The 14727-nt window shown below is 43.5% G+C and overlaps 1 protein-coding gene across 2 annotated transcripts in view; it reads left to right on the top strand.

Moving 5' to 3' along the window:
• Window positions 1-14727, top strand: part of LOC106602190 (uncharacterized) — an 83592-nt gene that overhangs the window by 31952 nt on the left and 36913 nt on the right. For both annotated transcript variants that reach the window (XM_045716428.2, XM_045716427.2), the window contains exons 4-6: window positions 7393-7620; window positions 9784-9942; window positions 12462-12569. In XM_045716428.2, the coding sequence (XP_045572384.2) occupies window positions 7393-7620; window positions 9784-9942; window positions 12462-12569 (495 nt within the window). The remainder of the gene's footprint in view (window positions 1-7392; window positions 7621-9783; window positions 9943-12461; window positions 12570-14727) is intronic.

The raw sequence follows: 14727 nt of genomic DNA, 5'->3' as shown, positions 1-14727 counted from the left end.
AATTTGCCAGAATTTTACATAATTATGACATGACATTGAAGGTCGCGCAATGTAACACCAATATTTAGACTTAGAGATGCCACCCGTTCGATAAAATACGGAACGGTTCCGTATTTCACTGAAAGAATAAACGTTTTGTTTTTGAAGTGATAGTTTCCGGATTTGACTATTAATGACCTAAGGCTTGTATTTCTGTGTGTTTATTATAATTAAGTATATGATTTGATATTTGATAGAGCAGTCTGACTGAGCGGTGGTATGCAGCAGCAGGCTCATAAGCATTCATTCAAACAGCACTTTCTTGTGTTTGCCAGCAGCTCTTCGCAATGCTTCAAGCACAGCGCTGTTTATGACTTCAAGCCTATAAACTCCCGAGATTAGGCTGGCAATACAATAGTGCCTTTAAGAACATCCAATAGTCAAAGGTATATGAAATACAAATGGTATAGAGAGAAATAGTCCTATAATTCCTATAATAACTACAACCTTAAACTTCTTAACTGGGAATATTGAAGGCTCATGTTAATAGGAACCACCAGCTTTCATATGTTCCCATGTTCTGAGCAAGGAACTTAAACTTTAGCTTTTTTACATGGCACATATTTTCTTCTCAAACACTGTTTTTGCATTATTTAAACCAAATTGAACATGTTTCATAATTGATTTGAGACTAAATGTCTGATTATGACTAAATGATTTTTAAACGCCGATACCGATTAATGGAGGGCCAAAAAAGCCAATACCGAATATTTTTATTTTTTATTTTTTTAAATTATTATAATATATTTTTTTATATATATATATATATATATATGTATGTATGTGTATCGGCGTTGAAAAATCATAATCGGTCGACCTCTAGTTAGAATTAGGGTTAGGAGCTATGGTTAGTTTTAGGGTTAGGAGCTAGTGTTAGGTTTAGGGTTAAGGTACGGGTTAGGGGTTAAGGAAAATAGGATTTTGAATGGGACTGAATTGTATGTCCTCACAAGGTTAGCTGCGCAAGAGTGTGTGTGTGTCGATCTCCAGTGTGTTTTTGCTTGGGTCTGTCTCAGTTCTGCGCAGAGTTACATAAGATAACTTGCTCTCTCTCTATTTTCATCTCACTCTCTCTCTCATCATGTTCCCTCACCACATGTAACCTACTGCATCTTTTACAAGCCATTTAAAATGGGAGACTGACTGTGTGCTGTGCGTGTGACCATGCGTGTCTGCGATCTAATTTTACTCTAACTTCCCTCTGTGTGTCCTCAGAGGAAGTTGAAAAGCATATGCAACCTCTCTCTCTCTCTCTCTCTCTCGCTCTCTCTTTTTGGGTCTTTCTCTCCTTCCTTTTTTCGGGTCCTCTCTTCCTTCTGCCAGAGGGGTTGGATCTAATGTTTGGTTCTCTTGGTCCCCATACACACAAAAGGCTTTTCTTGTGTGAGGAAATTGAGACTACTGTTAGCGTGACGAGGGTCATTGGGAGTAAGTCCCAAATGCCACCCTATTCCCTATATAGTGCACTGCTTTTGACAAAAGCCATATGAGCCCTGGTAAAAAGTAGTCCACTACATAGGGAATAGGCTGTCTTTTGGGACGTAGTCTTAGTTACGCGAGACATCAACATGTTGTCTTCCATCTAGTCTTCAGATGTAGAAAATGTACGCCTTTCCTATGCACTTCTCAGTGTTTGGTATTCACACACAACGCGCTCTGCAGGTGTGGCTGAATACATTTTCTTCAACCGCTGAAAAGCCTCCCACTTGCTGGCCAACAGATTTTCTCGTGGCATTTTCATTCAATGGGGGTTTCAGTACATTTATCTTAAGCCATCCCTTTAAATACGGTGTATCTTTTGATTTAGAATTCTGTTGACCAACTCACTAGACTATATGGAGAGAACAGGTTCAGAATATTAGGGAACAATGAAAGAAAGCCATCCAAATTGAATGTATTTTCATCTCTGTTTTACATTTACATTTTAGTCATTCAGCAGACGCTTTTATCCAGAGTGACTTACAGGAGCAATTAGGGTTAAGTGCCTTGCTCAATGGCACGTCGGCAGATTTTTCACATAGTCTGGACGGGGACTTGAACCAGCGACCTTTCGGTTAATGGCCCAACGCTCTTAATCGTTAGGCTACCTGCCACCCCGTTTTAGCACCAATTGGCAGATTTTAAAAATAGTCTGATTTTGTCAATTATTTAGGGTTAAGAAAGTATTTGAGTCATAAAACAGGTTTGGAGAGCCTTTAATCAAAAATACTGTGGTTTGATTCATCCTGAAAATTGCCACCTTCAGTTTGTCAACCCATGGTAATGTTGCATGATTAGTGTCCATAGAGTTATAACAAGGGAGAATAATGTACAATAGTAGGCTATACCCTCACCTATAGCCTCCACTAACCATCCGGTTCTAACTGTTACGGCTTGGCCTGCACTCCACTCCATAACAGTTTACTTAGCCTACATGTAAAAAAAATATTCATAAATTTGATCAACTGAAACTAATGATCCTCAGCAACCATACGGACGTGACGGCGTTTACAGAGGAAGAAAATGAATGTAAACTAAACAATGGAATTAAATGGAATGATAATATAGACTATACCACCTGAAGGGAACTAACAGTAAATTGGCGGTTGAATATGTGTGGTTATTAGGTCTACTGACGGTCGATACTGTCACGTCCTGACCATAGAAAGCCTTTATTTTCTATGGTAGAGTAGGTCAGGACATGACTAGGGGTTTGTTCTAGTTTATATTTTCTATGTGGGGTTCTAGGTTTGATTTTTATGTTGGTGATTTGTATGATTCCCAATTAGAGGCAGCTGGTAATCATTGTCTCTAATTGGGGATCATACTTAAGTAGAATTCTTTCCACCTGTGGGTTATGGGGTATTGTTTGTTTATGTTTAGTTGCTTGTTTGCTTTAAATTGTAGTCACGGTTCGTTTATTCTTTATTTGTTTTTTGTATTTGCATAAAGCTTCACTTTATAGTAAATTATGTGGAATGCTACTCACGCTGCGCCTTGGTCCGACCATCATTATTATGACGAACGTGACAGATACTGATAGTGGCTAATATTTAACATGATAGAAATAGAAAACAGAGAAAGTCGGGGTAGCCTATAATTAAGACATTCGAGAGTAACCATCCCTGCGAGTTAAAATGCGGTACAATTAAAATTCGGAATAATGCCAAAGCATTTCATAAACTTAACTGTGGGAAAGTTGATTTGTTGATAATGCTTCAGGTTGCTGCCAAGTGACTGGTTTAACGTTTGTCTCCAGCGAATATAATGTAAAATAGATCTAAAACAAGTCATTTATATTTACAATCCCCTGACCCAAACGGATGACTCATTTACCTAGCTCTTATAAATAGCTCTTATCAAGTTGTAAATGACAGTGAATGGAGAATGGTGTTATTTCTGTCTGAAAAAAGAAAGTAGAGTGTTTTTCCACTTGGAACGGGTAGGTAGACAACGGGTAGGGGGGGTTCAATGTAATAGTCCGGTGGCCATTTGATTAATTGTTCAGCAGTCTTATGGCTTGGGGGTAGAAGCTGTTGAGGAGCCTTTTGGTCCTAGACTTGGTGCTCCGGTACCGCTTGCCGTGCGGTAGCAGAGAAAACAGTCTAACTTGGGTGACTGGAGTCTCTGACAATTTTATGGGCTTTCCTCTGACACCGCCTATTATAGGTCCTGGATTGCAGGAAGCTTGGCCCCAGGGATGTACTGGGCCATTTGCACTACCCTCTGTAGCGCCTTACGTTCAGATGCCAAGCAGTTTCCATACCAGGCAGTGATGCAACCGGTCAGGATGCTCTCGATGGTGCAACTGTAGAACTTTTTGAGGATCTGGGGACTCATGTCAAATCTTTTCAGTCTCCTGAGGGGGAAAAGGTTTTGTCGTGCCCTCTTCACAACTGTCTTGGTGTGTTTGGACCATGATAGTTTGTTAGTGATGTGGACACCAAGGATCTTGAAACACTCGACCCGCTCCACTACAGCCCCATCGATGTTCATGGGGGCCTGTTTAGCCCGTCTTTTCCTGTAGTCCACAATCAGCTCCTTTGTCTTGCTCACATTGAGGGAGAGGTTGTTGTCCTGGCACCACACTGCCAGTTGGTTTGGTGTAAAGAACATTGCCGTACCAGGAGGTGATACAGCCTGACAGGATGCTCTCAATTCTGCATCTGTAAAAGTTTGAGAGGATTTTAGGTGCCAAGCCAAATTTTTTTCAGCCTCCTGAGGTTGAAGAGGCGATGTTGCTTTATCTTCACCACATTGTCTGTGTGGGTGGACCATTTCAGTTGGTCAGTGATGAGTACGCCCAGGAACTTGAATCTTTCCACCTTCTCCACTGCGGTCCATTCGATGTGGATATGGGGGTGCTCCCTCTGCTGTTTCCTGAAGTCCACGGTCATCTCCTTTGTTGTTTTGTTGAGTGAGAGGTTATTTTGCTGGCACCACTCTCCCAGAGCCCTCACCGGTCTCGTCGTTGTTGGTAATCAAGCCCACTACTGTTGTGTCGTCTCCAAACTTGATGATTGAGTTGGAGGCGTGCTTGGCCTAATGTCTTATGTGGTTACTGAGGCAACATGCTTGTGTTCAACGACATGCTTGTTCTTGTGTTCATTCTTACCTTGTTGTAAACACTCACCGCAAGGTGAACACACAACTCCTAATGTTGCCTAGGTAACATAAACATGTATATGTGTATCTTCCTAAGACATTCAGGCAATCAACACAGCTATAAGTTCTCAATTATACACTGAGTGTACAAAACATTATGCTCTTTCCATGACGTAGGCTGACCAGGTGAATCCAGGTGAAAGCTATGATCCGTTATTGATGTCACTTGTTAAATCCACTTCAATCAGTGTAGATGAAGAAGGATTTTTAAGCCTTGAGACATGGATTGTGTATGTGTGCCATTCAGAGGGTGAATGGGCAAGACAAAATATTTAAGTGCCTTTGAACGGGGTATCGTAGTAGGTGCCAGGCACACTGGTTTGTATCAAGAACTGCAGCGATGCTGGGTTTTTCACTCTCTAAAGTTTTCTCGTATGTATCAAGAATGGTCCAACACCCAAAGGACATCCAGCCAACTTGACACAACTGTGGGAAGCATTGGACTCAACATGGGCCAGCATCTCTGTGAAACACTTTCAACACCTTGTACTGTAGAGGACGAATCGAGGCTGTTCTGAGGGCAAAAGGGCAACTCAATATTTGGAAGGTGTTCCTAATGTTTGACAGCTAATACATACTGTATTATACACTCAGTATACCAAAGGGCTATTTTGGTGGTACTGCAGTAATTAAAACGGTACACAGGAGGTCTATTCAGTGGTGTTACTGAACTATCCAACAGCTTGAGCTAGACGTTTCCTGTACACACAGATCCAGGACCAGCTTGCCCTGCTCCAGTCCTAACCCTGACCATCATGAGGGAAACCGTCAAACTGACCATACAGTAGATCATTGTTATCCTACTACTAATCTCTACACAGCAGTGCTCTTCCTCTCTTTCCTGTCTCTGATGAGCAAAGCCGACGGTGGCGAAACCCACAGGTCCACTCAGGGCGTTGTCCTGGATACACATGTACACATCCTTGAGTTTTGACACGCACAAACAACATCTCTGCTATTGTCTCTCTCTCTCACACACACACACACACACACACATCACACACACACACACACACACACACACACACACACACACACACACACACACACACACACACACACACACAGGGCAGTGGTGTGAAAAGGAAAGAGCCATAGGTCCTTGGGGAGGTGTTCCTACTGATAGGGAAGCATGTTTTGATTAAGTACTGGAAAAAAGAAAAAGGAAAGGAGGAGTGGAGGAGGAGGATGTGTTAGTCCCCACCAAGCCCTCCCCCTCCCCTAGAGAACAGCCCAGGGGTTACCAGACCTGGGTCAATTTAAACTACAGCATTAGGCTCCGTGGGTCATTGACAGACATTGTACCAGACATTGGTCAAATGAATATGTCAGAAAGTATTAGCGTTGTGCGTGTGACTCATCTTGTGTGGGCGCTAAATCCAAACGCAGCTCAAGTATTTGAAAGTATCTGGAATAGCCTTTATGATCCAGGGTCCTGTTCAATATCAGCTAGTAGAAACTATTTGAAACAGAGTGAAACGGGAAAGTACTTAATTAACTTGTACCATAAGACTAAGAATTTAGTTTCCGTGTTTACATTTTTTTTAATTTAACCTTTATTTAACTAGGCACGTGTCGCCACATGTGTTGTTACGTTGTGGCCCACTGAACATGGCCCAGGTCTGCTCTGAGGTGTAAGACTAGCCATGTATCCAGATAGTTCATATCATGTTATTAGACAGTGCTGTTAGCGTCACCGCAGTTTATTATGTTAAGGAGACGCGGCCCAGTCACTACATGGTATTCAGCAACGCTACAGGGGCCAGCCAATAGGAACATAACCCCTGTCTCTGTGAAAGACCAACCCTGTTCTATTTCAGAACCTTTGACTGGAGGTCACAAACCTCATTCACCTCACACTGGAGCCAAATCTCTGCACCCTAACCTGTGTGTGTGTGAGAGAGAGAGCTTGTCTAAAACTTGCTGATCCATCAATGTCACCACCCTACAGTATGTCTACTTACTTTGTGCTGATATGGGCACTTCTCTACACGCCTCTCTGTATGTACGCAGTGCCAGGGGGGGTTCGCTCTCTCCCTGTCTCTCTGTCTCTCCCTGTCTCTCTCTCTCTCTCCTCTCCCGTCTCTCTCTCTCTCTCTCCCTGTCTCTCCCTGTCTCTCTCTCTCTCTCTCTCTCTCTCTCTCTCTCTCTCCCTGTCTCTCCCTCTCTCCCTGTCTCTCTCTCTCTCTCTCTCTCTCCCTCTCTCTCTCTCCCTGTCTCTCTCTCTCTCTCCTGTCTCTCCCTCTCTCTCTCTCTCTCTCTCTCTCTCTCTCTCTCTCTCTCTCTCTCTCTCTCTCTCTCTCTCTCTCTCTCTCTGTCTCTCTGTGTCTGTCTCTCTGTGTCTGTCTCGCTCTCTCTGTCTCTCTCTCCTATTCATCCTTCCTCTGCTAGCTCAGCTGTGTCACTAGATACATATTTATCTTCTAGTAGGGCATGTTTATACACACAAACCACTAGTCAGTATGTATGTGTTCTGCAGATGCTGAGAAAGCTTTGATCTTAAAGGCAAAACTGATCCTAAATCAGCATTCTTATAAATACTGCCCCTGATCTTTTGAATTGATATGATACTGATATCTTATGTTAGAATTTTCCGTGTACTGACATATTAATATTATGGACATTGATTCATTTACTGATACAGACGTGACTACTTCTCCCAATACCTGAAACTGATGAACCCTTTTGGTCCTTTCCTACATTTCCCAGGTATCCCCAAGCCACGTGTCACAGACAGACCCTCGGGATTGCCTGGGCCTACTGTGGTGACCTCTAACCCAAAGCCATCCGTCAACCAGGGGTTAGGTCCTGCTCGGCCTTCGGCTGCCGCCGCTGCGTCCAAACTGCCCGTGAAGAACCTACCCACAAGCCTTAGCTCCTCTTCTCTGGGCAGCGCCGCCAGTGAGAGTAATGGATCTCCAGCAGCCTCCAGCAAACGTGAGACTGCGTGTGTGTGAGACTGTGTGTGCCGAGTTATTCTTCCTACATTGCGGGAACCACAGAAGGCCTTCACACAAACACACTGGTGGTTTTCATTGGTGTGGTCTTCCTGTTGCTGGTGATTCACATCCTCCTCTTGCCACTAGCTCTCTCAGACACACACACACTCTCTTCTGACCTCCCGTGACAATTCCATCAGTCTCCCCTGCCGTTTGACTCTGAAGAGAATGTCCATGTGGCATTCCTGCTTTCGCCATCGAGGTCAGAGTTCACATCTGCCCAGGGTGTGTGTGTGTGTGTGTGTGTGTGTGTGTGTGTGTGTGTGTGTGTGTGTGTGTGTGTGTGTGTGTGTGTGTGTGTGTGTGTGTGTGTGTGTGTGTGTGTGTGTGTGTGTGTGTGTGTGTGTGTGTGTGTGTGTGTGTGTGTGTGTGTGTGTGTGTGTGTGTGTGTGTGTGATCAGAGAGGCGGACAAGGTACTCTCCCGACCCACATATCCAGGGGGCTTTGTCTGGACGGCATCATAAACCTCTGGATTACATCTGGTCCTCCTCTCTATATCTACTGTAGCTGCTGGAGAGGTGGAGGAGGAGGGTGGTTGTGTGTTGGGGAAGATGGAGGTGTGAGTGGAGGAGGGTGAGAGCTGACTCTTACTCATACACATGTATTTAACTCATTTCAGGGAGTAAATATCCGTTTCCAGAAAGTCTACATGCTTATAGTAGAGACCTGCTGTAGTCTGCTGTCAGGACTGATGTAATGTCCCTAGAGGTGTTCATCAGCTCCACCACAGTGTTGGCTTGCTACCCTGAACCACTCAATACTGGATCATGTACAGCTGCTGTATCTCAGTTTATCAGGAAATCTATATGGAAATGAACACCCAACACGCTGAGAGTGAGGTTTCTTTTACTATCTAATAGTTTCATATGATAGCCCAGTATTCTGTTGGTTTGATGTGATGCGTCTGAATAATACTATCAACAGCATCACATGACCTCCCTGTGTGACTTGGTCTAAATGGGGATAGGTGGTCAATGGCTGTCTTTGTTCGCTACAGTACAGCCACCACTCTGTTGAAGAGAAAGAGGAGGGGAATGGGGAGGAGGGGAAAGGGGGGATGACAAAGAGAGATGAAGACATGGATGAGACCTGCTGTAGGAATTTCTTTGAAAGCTGGAATTCCTTTAGTGGCAGAACAGTAGAGAAAAGAGACTCTTTGCTTCTTGCTCTCCTCTCCATCGCTCTCCTCTCCATCGCTCTCCTCTCCATCGCTCTCCTCTCCATCGCTCTCCTCTCCATCGCTCTCCTGGCTCTCATGCACTCTTCTCACACTCGCGCTCTCTCCACACATGCACACTTTCACACGCTCTCTCTCTCTTTCTCGCTCTCACACTGCAATGACTCAGCGCCGAGGTAGAAGACCTATGGCTACTGTTGTCATGGTGATCGGATGACGACCAAGATACTGTTGCTATGGCGACGCGTCGCCTCTGTTTACAGAGGAACTAATCACACACACACACACACAGTGATCACTCAAATCAATCTACCATTGCGCCTTAACTACATCAACATACTCGTTTCCCGTTGCTCTAATTGTGCTACAGGCGGCTGTCGCTAATGCAGATAATATTGTTTATGCAGCGTTTTGAGACATTCGTAATCAGTAGTCTGATTGCAATCATGTAGATAATTAGGACCAGAGATTATTCCCCTTTTTGGTAGGTAATTGGTGTTATGTGCATTTAGCTTAACGAGGGGAATTATGCCATGTAAACAGCGTTCATTCTTTTTTACGTTTGGGCAGTGAGAGGTTCGCTATGTGCCCACACACGCCTATTCACAACGGAGACCATTTCAGTTTTGATACTGTAGAACTATCATCTTTCAGTATTGAAGTATGGAGCGCCGTTTGGGTCTTTCCGTGTCAAAAAAGATACACGTCAAGTAACACAATTCTATTATAGAATGTTGTGTGTGCTGAAGTTGCACGTGCGAGCCAATCATCTTTGAGTATTGAACAACTCAACTAAACCCAATGTAGTTGAGTGAGGTTTGAATGAGTTCCAGTCTATTTCCAAGTGGTTAGTAGACTATATTTGTATTAGTTTGTTCTTAATTCTAGTATTAACTGATCATCCCTGTCTTTCTCTGTCCTAGTCCCAGCTCCAGTGGTGGGGGGCTGTAAGCCAGATGAGAGGCCCAGCCAGCCTACAGCTCCAGGGGGAAGCCAGGGGTCGATTAAGGCCCCCACCACTACCAGGCCACTGGGGTTCCGAACCAGAGCCCCCTCACTACCAGGGAGAAGCACCGCAACAGGTGAACACACACACACACACACACACACACACACACACACACACACACACACACACACACACACACACAATACTTTCGCATATCCTTGGTGTATACTTACTTTCACTCACTAACCTTTTGATTTTGAAGCCTATCACTTTAGTTTTGATGGTCTAAGCATAGTTAGCATTTAAACATGTGCAGACGTGTCTAAACATGCTCACCATCACTAGCCAGTTTCACTAATGAGTCAGTTTCCCTCTCTGTGATGCGTTCCTCTGATCAGGATCAGATGGACTAGTCTTATTTAACCCAGTTTCCCTCTCTGTGATGCGTTTCTCTGATCAGGATCAGATGGACTAGTCTTATTTAACCCAGTTTCCCTCTCTGTGATGCGTTTCTCTGATCAGGATCAGATGGACTAGTCTTATTTAACCCAGTTTCCCTCTCTGTGATGCGTTTCTCTGATCAGGATCAGATGGACTAGTCTTATTTAACCCAGTTTCCCTCTCTGTGATGCGTTTCTCTGATCAGGATCAGATGGACTAGTCTTATTTAACCCAGTTTCCCTCTCTGTGATGCGTTTCTCTGATCAGGATCAGATGGACTAGTCTTATTTAACCCAGTTTCCCTCTCTGTGATGTGTTTCTCTGATCAGGATCAGATGGACTAGTCTTATTTAACCCAGTTTCCCTCTCTGTGATGCGTTTCTCTGATCAGGATCAGATGGACTAGTCTTATTTAACCCAGTTTCCCTCTCTGTGATGCGTTTCTCTGATCAGGATCAGATGGACTAGTCTTATTTAACCCAGTTTCCCTCTCTGTGATGCGTTTCTCTGATCAGGATCAGATGGACTAGTCTTATTTAACCCAGTTTCCCTCTCTGTGATGTGTTTCTCTGATCAGGATCAGATGGACTAGTCTTATTTAACCCAGATGATGATGTCTCCTCTGGTGCTTTTGATTTGCACACCACACCCTCTCCTTGACTTGAATATCTTTTAGCTAAAATATGGACATATTTGTATTCAAATGTGTTGGTTTCTTCTGATTAGACCCAGTGTGTTGTTCCAACAGAACCACATAGATTGGAATATTACAGAACCAGGATTGTATTATCAACCGACCTCAGTCCCTGTGTGTGTCAATGATTATACAACGTGTGGGTCTAATCCCAACCTCAGTCCCTGTGTGTGTCAATGACTATACAACGGGTGGGTCTAATCCCAACCACAGTCCCTGTGTGTGTCAATGATTAAACAACGGGTGGGTCTAATCCTGAATGCTGATTGGTTCATTTATAAACTTTATCTCCACTATAATGTGTGTCAATGAATATAGCGCTCCCTCATATTGGTTAGATAGAATCTCTGTTTATTTCTATGGCCTCTGGAAGGGCCCACAGGATATGAGTAATATTATCTTGGGGTAGATGGAGTACAGTACATCTGCTGTAGAGACGTCATGTTGCCATGGCAGCAGTGACCACTGACAGTTAATGGATACAGTAGTCGGTATGCTAGTTGATTTTCCCTGTGGATTTCTGCTGGGTTGAAGTGTAAACATATGAGCATCAAGATGGTTTATTCCATTGTATCTAGGTCAGTCTGATTTTTCTCATTGGTTTCAGTTTTCTTAATTCAACTATAACTTTGACTCACACACACTCTCTTTCTCTCACACACACTGCAATGACTCACCGCCGAGGTAGAATACTTAATTCCCACAAATATCTAGACCTTTTGTCCCACTATATTGTAAAATACCAAACCATATAAAGGGGGATACCTAGTCAGTTTTCCGCATTTAACACAACCCCTCTGAATCAGAGAGGTGCGGGGGGGGGGGGGGTCTGCCATAATTGACATCCACGTCTTCGGCGCCCGGGGAACAGTGGGCTAACTGCCTTGCTCAGGGGCAGAATGACAGATTTTTACCTTGTGAGCTTGGGGATTCAATCCAGCAACCTTTCGTTTACAGGCCCAACGCTCTAACCACTAGGCTACCTGCATATCAACAGACTAGCTGATTTGTGATTATCTAACTATATCTCATTTCTAAAATTTCTATTTTAACATAATCGTTTTCCAACCCTGTGGCTCAAATGACCCATCATCCTCCGATTCCCATTGAGTAGGGCCCAGTTATCTATCTGGATTTCCTCAATCGGATAGGATTAAATGCATAGAAATATAATTAATAGAACGGGAGTCCTCATTCAAGTCAATGATTCTTCTGTTCTGTTAATTCTATTTCTATAGAATTAATCCTATCCAATAGAGTAAATCCAGATAACATTTTGATGAACTGGGCCCAGGTGATTATGAGGTGTTTATTTATCCACCCTCAGCTTGTACCCTGTAGTAGGTGGACACAGAGGCTAAATCTCTGAGCTCTCCTTCAAGACCCAAGCTCCACTACTACACAGATACTACTTCCTAAAACCACACTAGCCCTATAACCTGGTAGTCTCTGCTACAAGGCTACAGTTAGGTTTAGTCTGACTGTTGACAAGGTGTTTCACTATTTCTCTACCATAGGGCTGAAGACTCCAGCGGTGACCAGCCAGGTAGCAGGCAAGCAGGCCCAGAACCCCCTTCAGAGGGCCGGCTCGGCCAGATTCAACCGCCCCACAGCTGCTGCCACAGGTAGAGTTCTGTTTGAACGTTTTGGTGTTGGGTTTGGGTTTTGTGCCTGGGTTCAGTTTGCTAGTGTTTAGTGTTTTTCTACGTAACGGTTAGGGTTGCTTAGAAGGCACTAGAGACAAGAATCTTGAAGTATATTTAAGCAATAAGGCCCGAGGGGGTGTTGTATATGGCCAATATACCACGGTGGAGTGCCTGGACACAGCCCTTAGCCGTGGTATATTGGCCATATACCACAAACCCCTGAGGTGCCTTATTGCTGTTATAAACTGGTTACCAACGTAATTAGAACAGTTAAAAATAACTGTTTTATCATATCCGTTGTATATGGTCTTATATACAACGGCTGTCAGCCAATCAGCATTCAGGGCTCGAACCACCCAGTTTATAATTTAGTATAGTGTCTCTGAAAAAGAGACTGAGGGCAATATGATTGTCACCCATACAGGTGTCATGGTTATTGTTGAATTGTGAGCAAACCTACACACACCAGTTATACTTTAGCACCCACACCAAAGGAGAGTGTAGGCCCCCAGTTACCATGGTAGCGCTCCAGCATCATCACACACTGGATTTGTGTAAAACTAGACTTGGAACATTCCGTCCCGCAACCTGTTAAGGTTTTCAGCTTTGCATTTTCCTTAAATGTCAGAAGGATCCATGACAGCTTATTTAGAAAAATGTTTGTGTCCGAATGGCCTCAATATACAGTATGAAAGTGACGCGTCATTTTCCAGGAAGTAGCCTTGAAGTTTTTTTACTTTCGTTTTTGAAGTTTTGTAAGCTTTTTAAATGGTCTTCAAAGGGCAAAAATGGAGCGCAATGTTCTTCAGTGTAAAAACTTCATAACAGGCATCTGGCAGAAGTAAATTCATCCACAACACAGCTATAATTATATATACAGTACCTGTCAGTTTGGACACACCTACTCATTCAAGGGTTTTTCTTTATTTGTACTATTTTCTACATTGTAGAATAATAGTGAAGACATCAAAATTATGAAATTACACATATGGAATCATGTAGTAACCAACATTCTGGCTGGCTGACTAGCTCGGAGCTCACAACAACCAACATCTTTTTTAAACAAATTTATTTTAGATTCTTCAAAATAGCCACACTTTGCCTTGATGACAGCTTTGCACACTCTTGTCATTCTCTCAACCAGCTTCACCTGGAATGTTTTTGCAACAGTTTTGAAGAAGTTTCCACATATGTTGAGCACTTGTTGGCTGCTTTTCCTTCACTCTGTGGTCTAGCTCATCCCAAACCATCTCAATTGGGTTGAGGTTGGGTGATTATGGAGGCCAGGTCATCTGATGCAGCACTCCATCACTCTCCTTCTTGGTCAAATAGCCCTTACACAGACTGGAGTTGTGTTGGATCATTGTCCTGTTGAAAAACAAATGATAGTCCCACTAAGTGCAAACCAGATGGGATAGTGTATCGCTGCAGAATTCTGTGGTAGCCATCCAGATTAAGTGTGCCTTGAATTCTAAATAAATCCCAGACAGTGTCACCAGCAAAGCACCATCACACCTCCTCCTTCATGCTTCACGGTGGGAACTACACATGCGCAGATCATCTGTTCACCTACTCTGCATCTCAGAAAGACGTGGCAGTTGGAACCAAAAATCTCACATTTGGACTCATCAGACCAAAGGACAAATTTCCGCCAGTCTAATGTCCATTTCTCGTGTTTCTTGGCCCAAGCAAGGCTCTTCTTCTCATTGGTATCGTTTAGTAGTAGTTTCTTTGCAACAATTGGACCATGAAGACCTGATTCACGCAGTCTCCTCTGAACAGTTGATGTTGAGGTGTGTCTGTTACTTGAACTCTGTAGCATTTATTTGGCTGCAATTTCTGAGGCTGGTAACTCTAATGAACTTATCCTCTGCAGCAGAGGTAACTCTGGGTCTTCCTTTCCGGTCCTCATGAGAGCCAGTTTCATCATAGCGCTTGATGGTTTTTGCAAATGCACTTGAAGAAAATGTCAAAGTTCTTGACATTTTCCGCATTGACTGACCTTCATATCTTAAAGTAATGATGGACTGTCGTTTCTCTTTGCTTATTTAAGCTGTTCTTGCCATAATATATACTTGTTCTTTTACCAAACAGGGCCATCTTCTGTATACCACCCCTACCTTGTCACCACACAACT

Source organism: Salmo salar, chromosome 04 (assembly GCF_965601325.2).
Source record: "Salmo salar chromosome 04, fSalSal1, whole genome shotgun sequence".
Taxonomy (NCBI): domain Eukaryota; kingdom Metazoa; phylum Chordata; class Actinopteri; order Salmoniformes; family Salmonidae; genus Salmo; species Salmo salar.
Note: the sequence above shows the minus strand (reverse complement) of the source record. Positions and strands in the feature narration are given on the sequence as shown.